We start from the raw sequence: 17,699 nt of genomic DNA, 5'->3' as shown, positions 1-17,699 counted from the left end.
ATCCACTCGTCCCCTCTCTCTCTCTCCTCTCTCTGTCTCTTTCTGAATACTGTCTATCGATGTGGACGATCAAATTGACCAAAACAAATTTTTAAAATGATGTTAAAACACATAACTAAATTAATTTGATCGTCTACAAAGATGCTATGGCTATTTAACTTTCCGAATCGAGCCGAACTACGCGGGTCGCCATTTTGTTTTGTCCAGAAGTTCTCACGCTACTCCTCTCTCTCTCTTTCTCTCTCTCCACTGCCCACAGACAAAATTGCATGCTTTTAGGCTAACACTAACAGTAGTAATAGATCTAGATCTAGAACGTTTGTTCACGGGCACAGAATTCTACAATTCTGTTATAATCACAGTGTAAAATTCTGTGGTTCAGGGTGAACGCTTCACTGGTTGGCCTAGGCTATAACTATAACGGTGAACGCCCACCGGGTGAGAATAGCCAAAAGACTCTCCTGCACTCCCCCTCCCCTGAAGAGATCAGCATCCTTGGAGCACCGAATCATATCACATTCCCGGTATTCCTGGAAAAACATCGCACCAAAGCATCTTGGCAGCTAAGATTCTCTACACGATCTTTGGTAACATGCAGTTGGCTATATGTATTAGAAGTAGTCATGTGATCGGAGGGCTGGATGTCCCGGTTTGACATCACACAAAATGGTCGCCTTGCCTAAAAAAAGTTTGCGTCATTCTACGTTTGGTCGCATGGGCAGCAGCGTGTTCGACACTTAGATCTAGTTAGTTGTATTATAATATTCATAGTCTTTAGATTTAGACTTAATTTTTAGTTTGGGGGGATCGTCGCAACTGCATATATATGATTAGGTCAATTGTTCCGGCACTCTCTGCTGCGGGCCCCGTGTTTCTGCAGCCAAAGTGTAAGGGGGAGCACAAAGAGAACGCTTGCTCACGATTTTTTAAAAACGAGCGCTTTGGGACAAATACTTGAAATGTTCAAAATTTGCTTGTGCCATACAAAAAGTATGCTCGCTTTATCGCGCCTGAAATTTCAAGCGACGCTTGGAAAAGGTGAAGAATCAGAACTTAATTCTTTCTTGCGAACAAACGTGTACTTGGTGTCCCTCATGTATTGTCTGATCGCAACTTGATTAAAGTGCAGTGTGCATTTTCTCTGTTTCGGTGACAGTCTGACCGAAATGGATGTCATGTCCAGTCTTTGATGTAAGCTGTGTGCTAAGATGTTATTATACTTGAATGTCTCTTGGCTCGCTCTCAAGAAGGACTGAAAACAAGAAGGGCTCATTTTAAGCAAAGGAAATGATATAGAGTGCTGATATTCACCTTTCATTCGCCTCCTTTTATTATCTCACAAACACCCATTCTTTTGCGTTTTCTTAGGACAATTTTCAGCAAAACACTGTCAAGCAATAATGGTTCTTCTTCACTTGCCATGGCACAAAACGACCAAGCTTGGTGTCTATACCAGTCGCAAGCACGATTTGCAATCTTTCTGTGCCCCTCAACGATAAGCAAGTTCTTTTCTTGTCAAGCGTTTGTTTATCGCGATGGCTGTATTGCAAGCAAGTGTTCTTTTTGTGCGTTCCCTAAGTCAAGTAAAAAGTGCACGTTTGTGTGCATTTCTAGCCTACTTCTAGAAAACTGCCTGTGTTGTTTTTCTAAAACTCATAGTGATGGTATCACTTATCTTTAGATGTTTTTCCAATGAAATTTGAACAAATTGATTGATCCACCAGTTAGAGATGGAAATCAACAGGATAAATCAGGTACAAGGCTTTCGTCTTTCAACTTTCAATGCAAACACCCTTTCAAACAAGAACAAAAAACAAACATTATTATTTCCTGAAAATTTCATCTCAAAATGTTCCATTTAGTAGCACTATGGTAATCAAGACTATCACGTTATATCACAATTTTTAAGATAAAAATAAAGGCTATATTATTTAGAGAGGAAAACCGATGCATTCTTCAGGAGAGAATATTTACAATATATATCATTTACAACAGTTGAGAATCATTTGTTTGATGAATGTTTGGTTGGCTGGGTTTTTTTTACACGTTAGCCTCCCTCGAGTTATGTGGGGGCTCCCGTGGTCTAGAAGTTAAGATGTCCGCTTCTCATTCAATAGGTCCCGGGTTTGAATCCAGATAGCGACCGAAAATGTTCTTCTCTAAGAATGTTCTCCTTTCACACCCTTTCCTGCTCTCTAACTAAACAATGTTCTGTCATCTGCTTTCGTTTCCACTTTATGCCCCCACTCCCTCACCTCCTTTGCCCCTCCTCTGGGCTCCTGTTTCTGCAGCCTTTCTACTGCTACTCCTTGTCTCCTTCTTACTGCTGTCTTTCAGCCACTTAACCTTCTGGGATAAGAGCGAAAAAAAACAATCTTGGAGGTCCTGTTCACAAGTTTCGCACGTTAAAGATCCCTTGGTTGTCAAAAATTGATAAGAGTATGCTTCGTCCACCACATGGGCAAAATTCAAATTTTCCATCAACTGAAAATGTGTAAACCGCGGACTCATATATGACCTAATGTAGTAGTGAGCGCCATAAAACACTTACCAAAAAAAAACCCCAGAGTCGTGTGGGGTGTTGGTGATTTTGTTTTTGTTTCTCCAGCTATTGTAATATATAAATGTTTCTTTTCCTTGCTACAGAGCACCTCCGCAGGCTGCTGTTTGAGAGGCTGTCGTTTATACTCCATCATCGAACTTGTGGGAGAGGAGGATGGCGTGAATGGTACCGTCAAGGCTTGTCATGAAAGTAAGTTGTGTGCTGCCAACCCCCAGATGCGGGAATTGATCGAGGGAAGCAGGCGTGAAAAGAGTTCTTGAGGATAGTTTGTCACATTTAGGTTCCTTAGGTTGGGATGTGTGTGTGTGTGTGTGTGTGTGTTTGAGTGTATTTACCATTCTCACATCAGCTTACGGAAATTTCTCTGAACTGAATTGTAATATGTGAGGCAGCGTGATGGAATCAGGCTCTCGTCAAAATAATCAAAGTGAAGAAAACTGCATTTTCCCGCAAGTTTGTGAATTTTTATCAAATTTTTGTTTTTGGGCTCAACACCTTTCATGCCCATTAAACAACTCATTTCTGGGTGGATTTTTCTTAAAAAGCGTTGATTAAAGGCACAAAAATGTAAATTTTCAGTTACCATGTACTCTTAAGCTTAGGGAATAACTAATCTTTGGTGGCCATTTTCTCACTGATTTTACATCTGAAAACAGGTGACCCCCACCTCCTTCTTTCGCAAATATCTCGACTTGTATTCAAGATAAATGGATATTTTTTTTCATCCAAATAAAGACAAGTGAATAAGCTTTAAGATTATACCAATAACTCTACATGCCCGAAAATTGACGAGAGCCTGATTCCACCACGCTGCCTCACATATAATGTATTAAATTAATTATTGTTTTAGTATTTTGTGTCTAATACTGTTTCTACAAGACTTGTTTGTTGGCAGTTGGGAAGCTATGACTGACTGCCAGTTATCTGAGTTCTAGACTAAAGTCTAAAGTGCCATCTAATCAGTTCTAGTCTCTGAAGTCTCTCTTGGTTTTTTTAATGCTTTGGTGTTCGCTTAATGCATTTTTCTTTGATTTTTTTTTCTGTCATTTACAAAATTTTAAAACTCTCATCTCCAACGATACATGGAGTATAACTGATTTTGAATGTGATGCTTTCCTGATCTTCTGTTTTGACATTTATACTCTCTCAGCTCATTGTCGTTTCGTTAAGAACTTGTCATGTGAATGCTGAAAATTTTTATATTCAAATTTTCTTTTCTGACAGATTGCAAAGATGCTTATCAAAGTGAAGAGGAGGGATCCATGGCCTGTTCTCTAGGGTGTGACAGTCAAGTCCCTGTAGCAGACAAATGGGGGCAGGTAAGTTTTTCCAATATTTTTCTGTTCAGCTTTTTGTTAGGATAAAAGGGCTATCACAGTTGTTTAACATGTCTTTGATGCCACAGACTGACTGATGGATAAATTTATTGTATCAAGGAAGAGCTCATTTACTTAGATACCTGTATAGGAAATTTAGTTGAAACAGAGTGTTGAGCGTGATGGTATCAGTACTGTTTGAGCGTGATGGTATCAGTACTGTTTGAGCGTGATGGTATCAGTACGGCTTGAGCGTGATGGTATCAGTACTGCTTGAGCATGATGGTATCAGTACGGCTTGAGCGCGATGGTATCAGTACTGTTTGAGCGTGATGGTATCAGTACTGCTTGAGCGTGATGGTATCAGTACTGTTTGAGCGTGATGGTATCAGTACTGCTTGAGCGTGATGGTATCAGTACTGTTTGAGCGTGTGACAGTATCAGTACTGCTAGAGCATGATGGTGTCAGTACTGTTTGAGCGTGATGGTATCAGTACGGCTTACAGTAGAGCTGGGTGAAGAATCGATTCCGGAAACGATTCCCACAATTAATGCTACGGAAGAAAAGTTCAGACTCCTTTTTACGTTAATCAACAGTTACCAGTTACTTTAATCATTGAAATCTTTTTTTTTTTTTTTTAGAATTTATTTTGATAAATAAAAGTTGATGCTTCGTAGTGTTCCGAAATCAAGGTTATCCTAAATCCTGAAGATGTTCGGAGCTAACCAAATAGCCACCAGAAGAAATCACATCATTAAAAAATAAGTAATTGGGTTCGGAGTCGAGTCCTACGCTTCCTAGCTTTCAATAATCGGGAACCTACCTAGCCGCCCAGCACTAGCTTACAGAGACATGTGTTCTTGCCTTTGTGTTCTTCCACTTCTGAGAACATTCCTTCCATGGATGTTGGTACCTTGGTCAGTTCTCCAGGCATGATGTCACAGATGTGGCCTCTCCTTAAGATAAAAGAAAAGGCTGATTCATTTGGGGGGTGATAGAAAGCATGCGATTTCTCCAGAGGTGGTTGAGGATTTCTTTAAAGGACAAGAAATCAAGTGAGTTAGTGCTGAAAGCCCATTTAATAAAAACATTTATAAAATGATGCAAGTTCAGTTTGCTAAACATTTGAATCGACATAAAGGCCTTATTGAACATCCAGCTCTTACTGGCCAAATGGAAAGCAGACAAGGCAGGAGGGATGTCTTTTTTAGATCTGGCACTTGATGTTGATAGAGAGCTTAAATAAAGACTCTTCTCACCTCATTTTCAGTGATGGCAAAATGAATTCTTTCATTTTTTTGTGTGTTTAAGAGCTATATTCCTGATATATTTTTCGAATTGCATTGTTTTGTGCATATATTTGTATGTGCTCATTTCGTAACGATGTGTAAACGTGCACATGTGATAAGCAAGTAGATGTGTGCATGTATGTGAATGGGTGTGTGAATATTGTTCGTACATACATTTATGTAAAGCACTTTGAGCTGTGTTCACACTGGAGTGGGCGCCGTAGAAATGTTCTACATTGTCATTATTATTATTACTACAGTATTTCTTTCTCTCTCTCTTTCCATTCCTTTGACCTGTGGCACCTGTGGCGTCTGTGGCTGAGAAGATGCCGTCCATGGAGGGTGGCGACCCAGACCAGAGTATCGCGGGCATGATGTACCCACTGATGTACATGCACAACGTGTACAGCAACATGGTGGACAAAGTGACGCAGCACATGTCCGTGTCCTGGTCCTTCTTCATGCAGGACGGCACCGGCCGCCTGGTGGTCATCAAGTCGCACCCGCAGGTCGTAGATCTGGACGTGCAAGATTTTGACGGTACGGACAAATGGAATGTTGTGTCTCACATTTTCCTGGTATACACGATTTTTGGAAGGGGAATTGGGTGTCAGAAGTTTGAAAGTCTGTGAAAATTTCAGATTAAGATTTTTTGTGTGTGTTATAAGTGGTCTTTGAACAAAGTGAGTTGAAATTTTCTGTCTTGTTAGTATTATTTAAATTTGGAAAATTATACTTTTTTTCTCCTGTACAGCAAAAAAAGAGAAAACTTTGAAGACAAACGTCTGAGCAAACTAAAATGTTGCTTTTTCAAGTTGACCCTACCCATAATGTCAAAAAGAGCCCCCAGACAGGTTCTGTGGTTCACCTTTTTGTCATTCAAAGTATAGACATTTTTTGTTTGTTTGGTGGAGTCTGTAGAACAATTGTAATAATAATAGCTCATCCATCAATGTCCGATGGTGACCAGTACATCTGCAGAGGAGAATGTTCTTGGTTTCGCCGTTTCTTATCCATAAAGCCTGATATGATTTGCTGCCCACTGGCTGCTGCTCTCCAGCTGAATCTGTGTAAGATTGCTGAAATGCTAATGCTTGCAAGATGAAAAAAGAAATATCTTATTTCAAAATGCTCCATTGCTTCAATGCAAGCTCACTAGCAAAAAATACTACAGGCAAAGTTGTTTTGCGTCCATTCTTCTTTTAACGTATTTTCTTAGCTCTGTGCTTCGCTCAGTTAAATATCTAAAATATGCTATATTTTGTGAAATACTGAGATATTTTCAGATTTAAACCAAGTGAAAGGCTTTTCACATGGCAGTGTCAGTTTAGAATGTGAAAAAATGACAGTGTGTGCGATTTTCTCTGGCGACCACACTATTGTATAAAGAAGTGCTTCGTTGCATTTTGAATAAACAAGCCAGTTAACTAATCGCAGGATTCACAGTGTAGTATGGTTGTGCTTTTGCAACTTCCGTTCTCTTTTATCTCTGTCCGTTTCTTGTGTCTGCAGACTACTCCACCTTCAAGGGCACCAGCAGCGGCGTTGAGACAAACATCGAGGCCTCGGACAACACCGCCACAGAGATGCTCCGGCACTCACAGATGAAGTCTGTGCGCAGTTTTGGAGATGAAATGAATGCTGCGAGGGTAGGCGTTATTTTTACAAAGCTTGTTGACTTGTGATAGGGAAAGGGAGTGAAGATAAAGTGAATGTTGCAAGGGTAGGAGTCTGTCTGACTACAAAGTGTAATGTGTCCTATTCTATATGCTCAGTAAGGTCAGCTCTGTTTAAAGGATACCAAAAACGTAACATTTTTATTTTGATACAGGTGTACCCATGCTCAAATGCTGACGACATCAACTTAATGTCTTTATTTTGATACAGGCGTACCCATGGCAAAAATGCTGATAAGAGTAACTTAATGACTTTATTTTGATACAGGCGTACCCGTGGTCGAGTACCGAAGACAGCAACAACAGTGATTGGCTGTCCTGTATCGCCCGCAAGACGGGAATCCCACGACTCCTTCTGTGCATCATCATTCTCCTCAGTGCCATCGCCATGATCTGGCTGTGTATGTCCGCAGCGGTCACAGCCCCAGAGCAGAGGTTCCCGCAGGTGAAACATTTGTGGGGGAGAAAAGGCTGTTCCCAAAGGGGGGATATTAACATGTTCTTATGCACAGTAGAATTGTAAATGGTCTATTTTATCAATGTCATGCTCATACTGTGCCGGAACTACATAGAGGGCGAACTGCTGCTTTTTCTTTCCTCATCCTTGCTGTCGTAATTTTTCCTCTACTTCTTTCGTATGTTTGTCACTCTCTTGTGACACGCTATTTCCGGGGTGCCTTGATAGTGGAAGCAGACTTTGTGCTGTTGCGGCTAGAGAGGTGAGTAGAGTAAGCCTGATTCCCCATTTGGACTTCTCTGTTGACATCCACATGGTGCTGTGAAATCTTAACAACTGAAACATACGCCTGGTTTATACTCCCATTGTGTATCTTCATATCTTGTCTCACAAAATCTGTTATTCCTTAGAATTTGTTCAAAATAATGGGAAAAAGATTAAGACGTGTCTTTTCAGGATTGCTTGCTCTGTCATGAATCACTGCTATCTCAATGTCCACCATGTATACCCTCACAGTTACAATTTGTTTAATATCTATGGAGTCCTCATTGGCTTTGAATTGTTGATATATGTCGCTCAATATAATATATCTTTTTTTTTTGTCTGAATCCTGCAGAAACTAAGCATCAACGGGGACTTGGAATACTTACGACATCTTCGAGAGAAGAAAGGCATCAGGGGAGTTCATCCTCAGGATTTTGTTGAAGCGAGACCTTTGCCTGTGAAAATACGCATTGAGCAGGTGTAACTGTATAACAAAGTGTGTATTCCTGGGGTGAAAATTGTAATTTCGGGTTCATTTTTTCATCCGATTGGTTTCTTTAGATATTTTTTTATGCGCAGATTCTCTGTAGATGAGTTATGCACTTAATCAAGTTGAATATTGTCATTTGCATTCACTTTTTTCATCACTGGGCAGGAAAAAATTTTGCTTTTGTTTTTAATCTCAAATGTTCTTGTTTGACTGGGTTTGATGTTCCACTGGGTTTTGTAATGAGAAGCTTTGAACTATGTCGGGGAAGTCAATGATCCTCCCGTTACGTACATCAGGAAAAACTGGTGTCATTTTTATTGTCTCCTGTGTTCTATTTCACATCTCATGTACTCAATCATTACATTGACTGATGTGTATAAATGTAGATTTTGCTCTACTACCTTCTCTATCTTGTCTGTCTCTCCAGCCCTCTTCTCTTTCCTGTTGTCTTTTTCTGGTAAGATCCTTCGAGTGAATTGTGTCATTTGAAGATCTTGTGGTGTCTTTTTGAGATTTTCCTTCACAATATTGCTTTTTGATTCATGTTTTTTGTTAGCATGCACGTGTGGTTGGTGGAAACATTATGATATAAAAATAGAATTCAGTTTCATGAATGTCTGTTAAACAGTTGTCAGGAGTAGCTGCAGACAACTCAACAGCCAAAGAATGGGTGACTTTACATCTGCAATTTTAACCCAAAAAATGGAAAAGCTGGCAAAATCATTAATTGACAACGTCTTTGAAATTCAGTCTGTCTGCAACGTCTTTGAAATTCAGTCTGTCTGCAATGTTTTATTTTTTTAATATATAGTAAGCTTTAGTCGTATGTATAGTGCAGTCCAAGTGAATATTTTGCTTGAGAAGTCATAAAGATTAAGTGGGCAAATGCTATGTATTTGGTATATTTAATTGAATTGCTATTGTCTTTGTTCCTTCTCTGGGTGTCTTAGACGTTTTCTGTCTTTTTGTCATTACATGGGTCTTTGCTTTACTTTTCCGATCCAGCGGCCATTTGGGTTCTAGCCCTTTGGTCTGTCGATATGGCAAAGAATTGACAGGTTTTAATCAGCTGTAATTACATGGGTCTTTGAAATGATTGGTTTTGGACCTGAAGAAATGGAATATGTTTTATTTTATTTTTTCGGACATTGTACTATTCTATGACTATGAAGGGTGTCTCTGAAAGTGCGAAAGGTATGAAGACTGATCGGAACAGTCGAAGTACTTGTTGTAGCAGAGTGTGGTGCCTCTATCTTGTGTGGCCATTTTGACAAAGATTTACTTTTACTCTATTTATATTTGCTGTTGTGAAAAAGATTTCATTTTTGATATTGGCTAGGAGTTCCAAGTTCTGTCAATAAGATAATATGTTTAAAAAAATTATTTTGTCAAAGTTTGTATATGGCTTGCTGTTTCTTTTCACTGGGGATTAAGATCTGCATCAAAAAGTATAAAGTTAAGCTTTAATGTTCCTGGGTTCATGTGGTGCTACTTTGTTTGGGAAAAACATTTCCTCTGTCTTTGTGGGCTAATATAAACTCTTTGCAGTTGGGCAGATTCTAAGGAAAGGTGAACTTTGACCTTTTACCCGACTTTTTTGTCTTTGGTTAAATGAATTTTTTCGTGTCGGCGATATCCTAATGCTTTCACATGCTTAAGATGATCTCTTGCCCAGATCTCTAAAATCTCGTGTCTCTTAATGAAATATCCAAAACCACCGTTAAAGCTGTCAGTCCGACATCAAAGAATAAATTCCAGTAATTAATTATGATGTGAGGCGAGTGGTGACTACGGTAACCAAACATCTCCCATGTTGGAAGACAGCATTAATTTTCAATTAATTGTTTTTTCTCTTTTAGTTTTCTACGTAGGCTATATGATAGCATCAATAAGCGAATGGTGTCTTCTCTTTTAGTTTTCTATGTAGGCTATATGATAGCATCAATTATTGAATGGTGTCTTTTCTTTCAGTTTTCTACGTAGGCTATATGATAGCATCAATTATCGAATGGTGTCTTCTCTTTTCGTTTTCTACGTAGGCTATATGATAGCATCAATTATCGAATGGTGTCTTCTCTTTTCGTTTTCTACGTAGGCTATATGATAGCATCAAAATCGAATGGTTTCTTCTCTTTTAGTTTTCTCCGTGGGCTATCGTGGTAGATTATCACAATGTCTGTAGTTCTGTGTACGGTGCTTTGAGAGACCGTTTCCACCAATAACTGGGCTGTGATGTAGAAGTTGGTGTACTTTCTGTGTTGTATAGAATGAGGGGTTTCATTTGTTGATTCTTTATTCACACAAGCTGGTGAGAATAAAGGTGTGGTTTACATTTTATGTGTAACTTCATTTCTTGATGGTTATGTTATAGTGCTTTACCTTCCCCTCCCCTCCCCCCTCCCAGCCCTCTTGATGATAGCCACCACCCCCAACCCCCCCCCCCCCCCTCCCCCCTCCCAGCCCTCTTGATGATAGCCACCACCCCCAACTCCCCTCCCCAGCCCTCTTGATGATAGCCACCACCCCCAACCCCTCTCTCTCTCCCACTCTCCCCTCTCTCTGTCTGTCTCTCTCTCTCTCTCTCTCTCTCTCTCTCTCTCTCTCTCTCTCTCTCTCTCTCTGTCTCTCTCTCTCTCTCTCTCTCACTCTCTCAAGTAGCGGTGTATGTACAGAAGTGGAACTAGACAAGGCACGTAATTCTAATAAAACATATTGCACACGAGCTGCACAAAAGGAAAAATGGGGAACTGGAAGCGCTCAGGCACGGTCGCACCAAGGGCCGATGTCTCTAGTCCTTACAAATTTCAGGAGATCAAATAAACAAGAGAAAAAATGTTTTCTTTTGCAAACGAATTTTATTGTATACATTAGCAATCGTTTAACAAAAAAACAAATAAAAATTCCCCACGAACAAAACTACCAGAAAATGTCCTCTAAAAAAAAATGGTAGCCTGCATAACAAATAATGTTAATAAAGTATGTGATACCAAATTGCAGTTTTAAGCTTACCCAACAAAGTATATATATATATATATACGGGTCTAGTAAAATTGAGCAAATCAAATCAAAATGGACAAAATATCAACTCAGATCTAAGTATAGATGCATTTTGATCCTAAAACATTAAAAATTATATTATGTAAATCAATGCAACATGATCATATCACAAATAAAACCAAGAATATAAACAAAATTATACATATATATATATATCGTCGGTGTCTGAATAACTGTATATAAACCAATTTAGGTCAAACACTTTTATTTCGGGGGGGGGGGGGGGGTAAAATCTTACTATCAAGGCAGGCCTACCCAAAACTGCTTAAAATTTCGTGTAGAATGTCCTTTCTGCCCGTTATAGTACCACCAATTGTACTTCTACTAGTGGTTGGGAATAACACAAGTGGACACAAAAATGGGTTTGACCTGTGGTATATATATATACAACAAGGTTAGGCAGGGATGTAAACAGCTTTTGAAAAAAAATCTGGAAAATATACGCGCACTGACTGAAATTAATACAGTGGAACTAAATGATATTTGTTTCTTTCCCTCTACTATTACAACAAATAATCTCTATTTAGTAATATATAATATGTTTTGTTTATAGTAGACTTTTGTTAAAAGCTGGGGCCCAAATGGCAAGTCGGCCGGAAAAACGGAAAAAGCCGGAAGATTTACATCCCTGTTTAGAGTTGAACACTGACGATATATATAATATAACAGGTGGGGCATTGATTAGACAACTACCACAAAAAAATGGGGAAACGGTACAGGTTTAACGCCTCTACCAATACTATTATGTTATTTCAGAAGCGGGGCCTCTGAGTTTAACGTCCATCTCTGAAAGGACAGAGCCAAACGAGAATTTCGTGTAAAACACCTTTCCCAAGGACACAATGTCTGACTTAGCTGAGGCTCGAACCCCCAAACCTGCAACCTCACAATTACGAGTCTGGTGGCGTAACCACGAGGCTACCGACCCCACGACAACAACTACGGAGGACACTAAAATAATTGTTAATGTGTAAATGACTTTATTTTCACAAATCATTCACAATACAGCAGTGCAAACTAAATAAATATCTAACAACATATTCAAATAGCTAGATATGTATAGATAGTCTGAACAACAATAAATATCACTTCAAAAATACTAGAAAAGAGCGGAGGTGTGGAATGGACATTGATCACTGATAGCATCACATCGAAACATGAATGAAAACACCACCACAAATACAACAACCGACCTCAAGTCTCTCAGATGTCACAGAATATTAAACCACAATAATATTAATACGCTTTCTTGTTTTACTCTGGAGGCCCTGTTTCATAGCAAATATTTTCTAAATGACAAAAGACATTTATAATAATATGAGTCACAACGTCGTGGTATCGGGCGCTCATCAATTTTTGGACATATGGGGTTATCGGTATCATCTTAAAGCCTGTCCAGTTCCCTTTCTTTTCGAGAAAAAATATCCATCATGTGTTGTTAGCGAGAAAATGGCTACCAAAGTTTGGTCATTTCCATAGCTTGAAAGTCCTTGGAAAATGAAAATTTACATTTTTTGTGGCTTGAAACAATGTTTTTCAGTAAAATCCACATAGAAATGCTTTTTTAAATGAATGTAAAAGATGTTGGGCCAAGAAAAGAAAATTAGAAAAAAAATGCCCGACAGCCAGAAAAATGCCAATTTTTTTGTTTTTATCATTTTGATGAGCGCCTGATTTCACCACGATGCCTCACATATAATCTATCTCTGAAAGAGATTTCCAATACTGTCATTTCACTCCCAGTGTTTCAGCATCATCACAGGAGTACACTACGTGTCAAAAACAAAACAAACAGAATCTGGGCTTTAATTTACTATCTTAAACTTCAGAATCTGGGCTTTAATTTACTATCTTAAACTTATAAACTCGAGGAGTCAAAAGCCCAAGGGAGTGATTTTTAAGTTGAAACTGGATCAAACTCGAGATTGACCCCCTGGTCAGCTATTTTTGGATCCAGTGCACAGTAAGGATTTACGACATGTTTGATATTAAGTTATTATACATAACATTTATATGTATATATATTAATTTCTTTGTCTATTACACTTCAACACAAATTGAGGTTTATAGAATCACTATGTACCGGTATGATAAATATTCCCTGAATTTGAAGATACGTGGAAACATATACAACAATACGTATACACACAAATGCAGGATATAGGGGCTCAGGGCTGGTTCCACTGACTCAATCTATAGAGTTGAAGAGAAAACTAAGAAAACAAATTAGCAACAACAAAAATTGAGCTACTCCAGGTAAAAACATGATCAACAAATTTTATCAGCGATTTGAGATTCGTAAGTAGCAAAAGCAGTTTGCACAACAAAACAAAACAAAATACATCGTAAAGCCAAACCAACGTAGGAAGCAAAAGCAGAACGAAGGTCAGAGAGAAAACATAAGGACTAGAAGCAGCAGCACAATTTCACAAACGTGAGGCAGCGTGGTGGAATCAGGCTCTCGTCAATTTTTGGGCATGTAGAGTTATTGGTATCCTCTTAAAGCTTGTTCACTTGTCTTTATTTGGATGAAAACAATATCCATTTATCTAGAATACAAATCGAGATATTTGCGAATGAAGGAGGTGGAGGTCACCTGTTTTCAGAGGTAAAATTAGTAAGAAAATGGCGGCCAAAGATGCTAGTTATTCCCTTATTTGAATAGTCCGTGGTAAGTGAAAATTTACATTTTTTGTGCCTTTAATCCACATTTTTCAGAAAAATCCACACAGAAATGAGTTCTTTAATGGGCATGAAAGGAGTTGAGCCAAAAAACAAAAATTTGATAAAAATTCACAAACCTGTGGAAAAAACAAGTTTCTTCAATTTGATTATTTTGACGAGAGCCTGATTCCATCACGCTGCCTCACGTATCGTAAGCGACTCACTCCTACTGTGTATCCACAATGTTGAGCCAAACCAGAGAGTTTACTGTAATACTACTGTTAAATGGTACTGTAAACCCTCTCTAGTCAAACTGTGTTTTGATGATATTAAAATGTGCATCTTTGGTAGAGTTTTGGGAGAGTAAAAAATTTTCTAAATTCTCAAAATTGGACTTATGTGGATTGCTCACGACAGCGACAATATATATATATATAATATGTCAATTGCTTTCCATCACAACTGTGGGAAATTTCCCTCCCAACGGCCGTACCAAATTCCATGACAAACGTCCATATTTTCTGACAATGTTTCTCATTGCACACAACATTTACTTAAAACTTTCAATAAGAGAGCTGAATTCAGAACTGTTAAAATTAATATAAATATGTTTCTATTTCACCTTCAAAGCTATTGAAGTAACAACCATTGCACAGAAATAAAACATTGCATTTTTTACATGGACACATTATTAAAAGGCATTCTTTCACAAATATTGCACAAAAAAGTATCTTAATGAAACCTGAACATGGCAACCTTCTGCCATTACTGGCCAGCCAAGCTTTATTTCATCCAATTCTAACAAATAGTTCACTAAATGTGATGGGACAAATCATAAGAGCAAGAATAAAGTCTTTGAAATTGCAGCAGAAGGATTGACTAAATACATGTGTACAAACAATTATCAAATGAAAAAGCTCTCCATACACACTTACTAAATTGTTATTACATTTTCTCTTATTCTAGAAAAAAAGGCAACTTTCACGCAATATTTTAACTTCTAATTAAAAGATAGGCGGGAATTTTGTTCACCAAAAGGGGGGCAAATGGACAGGATTTAGGATTATCCCAATAACTCTGTACTATACTATGAGCTCAAAATGGACAGGATTTAGGATTATCCCAATAACTCTGTACTATACTATGAGCTCAAAATGGACAGGATTTAGGATTATCCCAATAACTCTGTACTATGCTATGAGCTCAAAATGGACAGGATTTAGGATTATCCCAATAACTCTGTACTATACTATGAGCTCAAAATGGACAGGATTTAGGATTATCCCAATAACTCTGTACTATACTATGAGCTCAAAATGGACAGGATTTAGGATTATCCCAATAACTCTGTACTATACTATGAGCTCAAAATGGACAGGATTTAGGATTATCCCAATAACTCTGTACTATACTATGAGCTCAAAATGGACAGGATTTAGGATTATCCCAATAACTCTGTACTATACTATGAGCTCAAAATTGACGAGCGCCTGACTCCGCCGCGTCATGACACAAATGTTACTCACACCAAAGCCCAGCACAATACCAGCTGCAACATGTGCGCTCACCTTTAAGTAGTGGGAACGGAGAGGAGAAACAGGAAATGGAAATAATGTACGTAATATAGCATAATAGGAATAGGATATTTAAAACAAAGTAGCCCCACCAAAGTCAGTTTTACTGGAGGATTTTTCCCACAATCAAATACCTGTTATGACTTATGGCCAGTATCACAGACATGACCTACAAAATAAAGACTATCATTGCCTCTTAAGTAATAAAGCATTCAAAGCATTGAAAAGACTTCTCCTCCGAGAATATATGCAAACACCCCCCCCCCCCCCACCCCCTTTCAAACAGAGTTAGTTGGTGTCTGTATGAACCACAAATTATCATTCAAGGTCAAGGTTCAGTTTGCAGCAAAATGAGTTCAAATCACAGGGTCAGTTTAAGAGCCATTGCCGAGAGACCTCTCTGAAAAGCAGAGGAGAATTAACAACTGTTAAGAAAACAGCAGCGGTTAAGAATGTCTAAAAACGCTTTCAAAAGCGATTAAAGTAATACACCTCTATTTTAAATAAGTCAGTTGAAGGATAAAATAATCAACAAAATTGCTCACAGATTGCCATAAGAAATAAACATTCCATAAATACACTCAACAAATGAAAGTGATTCTACTTCTACATACTGAAAAAAGAGAAATATAGCGAGGTTGGTACAGTATGACATAAACAACCTTTTCAACACATGACGATTGCTGTTTACGAAGCAGGACCTCTGGTTTAATATCTATCTCTAGCAGAGGTAAGCGAAGAAGGTAGACAGACAGCCATGAAAGCTCATCAATTTTTAAAAACTCAAATTCAAAAATGCATCAATGGGAATTTAAACCAGGCTTGCCTGCACTACATGTTATACAGCCCAGCATAATGTGAATCCAGCAAACAGTACATATTTTCTTTCCCTGTTCAGAAATAAGAGTCCACTAAAACACAACAGGGTAATAATACGTCTTTAGGAAGAGAGAACAAATCATGTGAAGCTAAAATCTCGCATGCCAATGGTGCAAAGCTCTGGACATGTAAACTGTAAACTGAAAGTCAACTCACCTTTTGATCTAAAATGTAGCCAAGGTCATTCAAGGGGCCTTTGTCAAAATCTTTGCTCAGGACAAGAATAGACATCCGTTATAACTTATTCTTTGAATAAAACCTTCTTGAAATTAATTTCAAGCAGGAAACTTTTTTTTCTCCTGTTGAAACTTTTCTAAGACACCAGTTAATTTGTTACAAGACCTTTGAGGTCAAGGATGCAAATTACAATAAAATAAATATATATATATAAATGTTTCAATGAAAAGAGAAAATGGTAAGTACACACAAATACAATAACATGATACGCACAATGACCAACAATACATATATATAATATCACCATAGTTTAGATCGAAGCACTGTCAACATAACTTCTTTGATTATGTTCATGTATTCTTTTGATATAATCACGATTTAGTTTTAATTATTTATAGCAACACTGACTTTGGCACAACCAAAAACTTTTGATGGGCTATTCAACATTTAACTAATCATTGTACAAAACACACGAAACATTTCACAGCCGTAGCAAGGCCACCAACAGCACACTTCTACACCATGAGAAAAACTTGATTAAATTTGAGGCAGCGTGGTGGAATCAGGCTCTCGTCAATTTTTGGGCAAGTAGAGTTATTGGTATCTTCTTAAAGCTTGTTCACATGTCTTTATTTGGATGACAAAAATATCCATTTATCTTGAATACAAGTCGAGATATTTGCAAAATAAGGCGGTGGGGGTCTCCTGTTTTCAGAGGTAAAATAACTGACAAAATGGCCACCAAACACTAGTTATTTCCTTAGCTTAAGAGTCTGTGGTAACTGAAAATGAACATTTTTTGTGCCTTTAATCAACGTTTTTGAGAAAAATCCACACAGAAATGAGTTCTTTAATGGGCATGAAAGGTGTTGAGCCAAAAAAACAAAAATTTGATAACAATTCACAAACCTGCAAAAAAATGCAAGTTTCTTCACTTTGATTATTTTGACGAGAGCCTGATTCCACCACGCTGCCTCACATATCCCACATTGTTGTGAAGAAAGGAAAAAAAAAAATTCTAGTATCATGCCCCCTTTCTTGAACTGAACTCCCAACTCAAACAATGAAATTTGTTCCCGAACATTTTCCTTTTTTTAGTTTTAGTAGAGCTTTTATGGCGCTCACAACTGCATAAGGTCATACGAGCGCCAAGGGTTGGATGTCAACAGAGAAGTCCTAGGGAATCAGACTTACTCTGCTCACCTCTCTAGCTTCAACAGCACACAGTCTGCTTCAACTATCAAGGCACCCCGGAAATACCAGGTCACAAGAGTGTGACAAACATTCAAAAG

At 38.2% G+C, this 17,699-nt stretch overlaps 1 protein-coding gene across 1 annotated transcript in view; it reads left to right on the top strand.

The window, feature by feature from the left end:
• The window catches only part of LOC101862609 (transmembrane protein 59), a 12,463-nt gene extending 2,075 nt beyond the window's left edge, over positions 1–10,388 (top strand). Inside the window, exons 2-7 of the mRNA XM_005107783.3 lie at positions 2,647–2,752; positions 3,788–3,882; positions 5,496–5,709; positions 6,682–6,818; positions 7,114–7,290; positions 7,919–10,388. Of these exons, the coding sequence (XP_005107840.1) occupies positions 2,647–2,752; positions 3,788–3,882; positions 5,496–5,709; positions 6,682–6,818; positions 7,114–7,290; positions 7,919–8,050 (861 nt within the window). The 3' untranslated portion in view covers positions 8,051–10,388. The remainder of the gene's footprint in view (positions 1–2,646; positions 2,753–3,787; positions 3,883–5,495; positions 5,710–6,681; positions 6,819–7,113; positions 7,291–7,918) is intronic.
• The last annotated feature ends 7,311 nt before the right edge of the window (positions 10,389–17,699 follow it).

This window comes from Aplysia californica, unplaced genomic scaffold, assembly GCF_000002075.1.
Source record: "Aplysia californica isolate F4 #8 unplaced genomic scaffold, AplCal3.0 scaffold00630, whole genome shotgun sequence".
Lineage (NCBI taxonomy): Eukaryota > Metazoa > Mollusca > Gastropoda > Aplysiida > Aplysiidae > Aplysia > Aplysia californica.
This window is presented reverse-complemented; position numbering and strand designations above follow the sequence as displayed.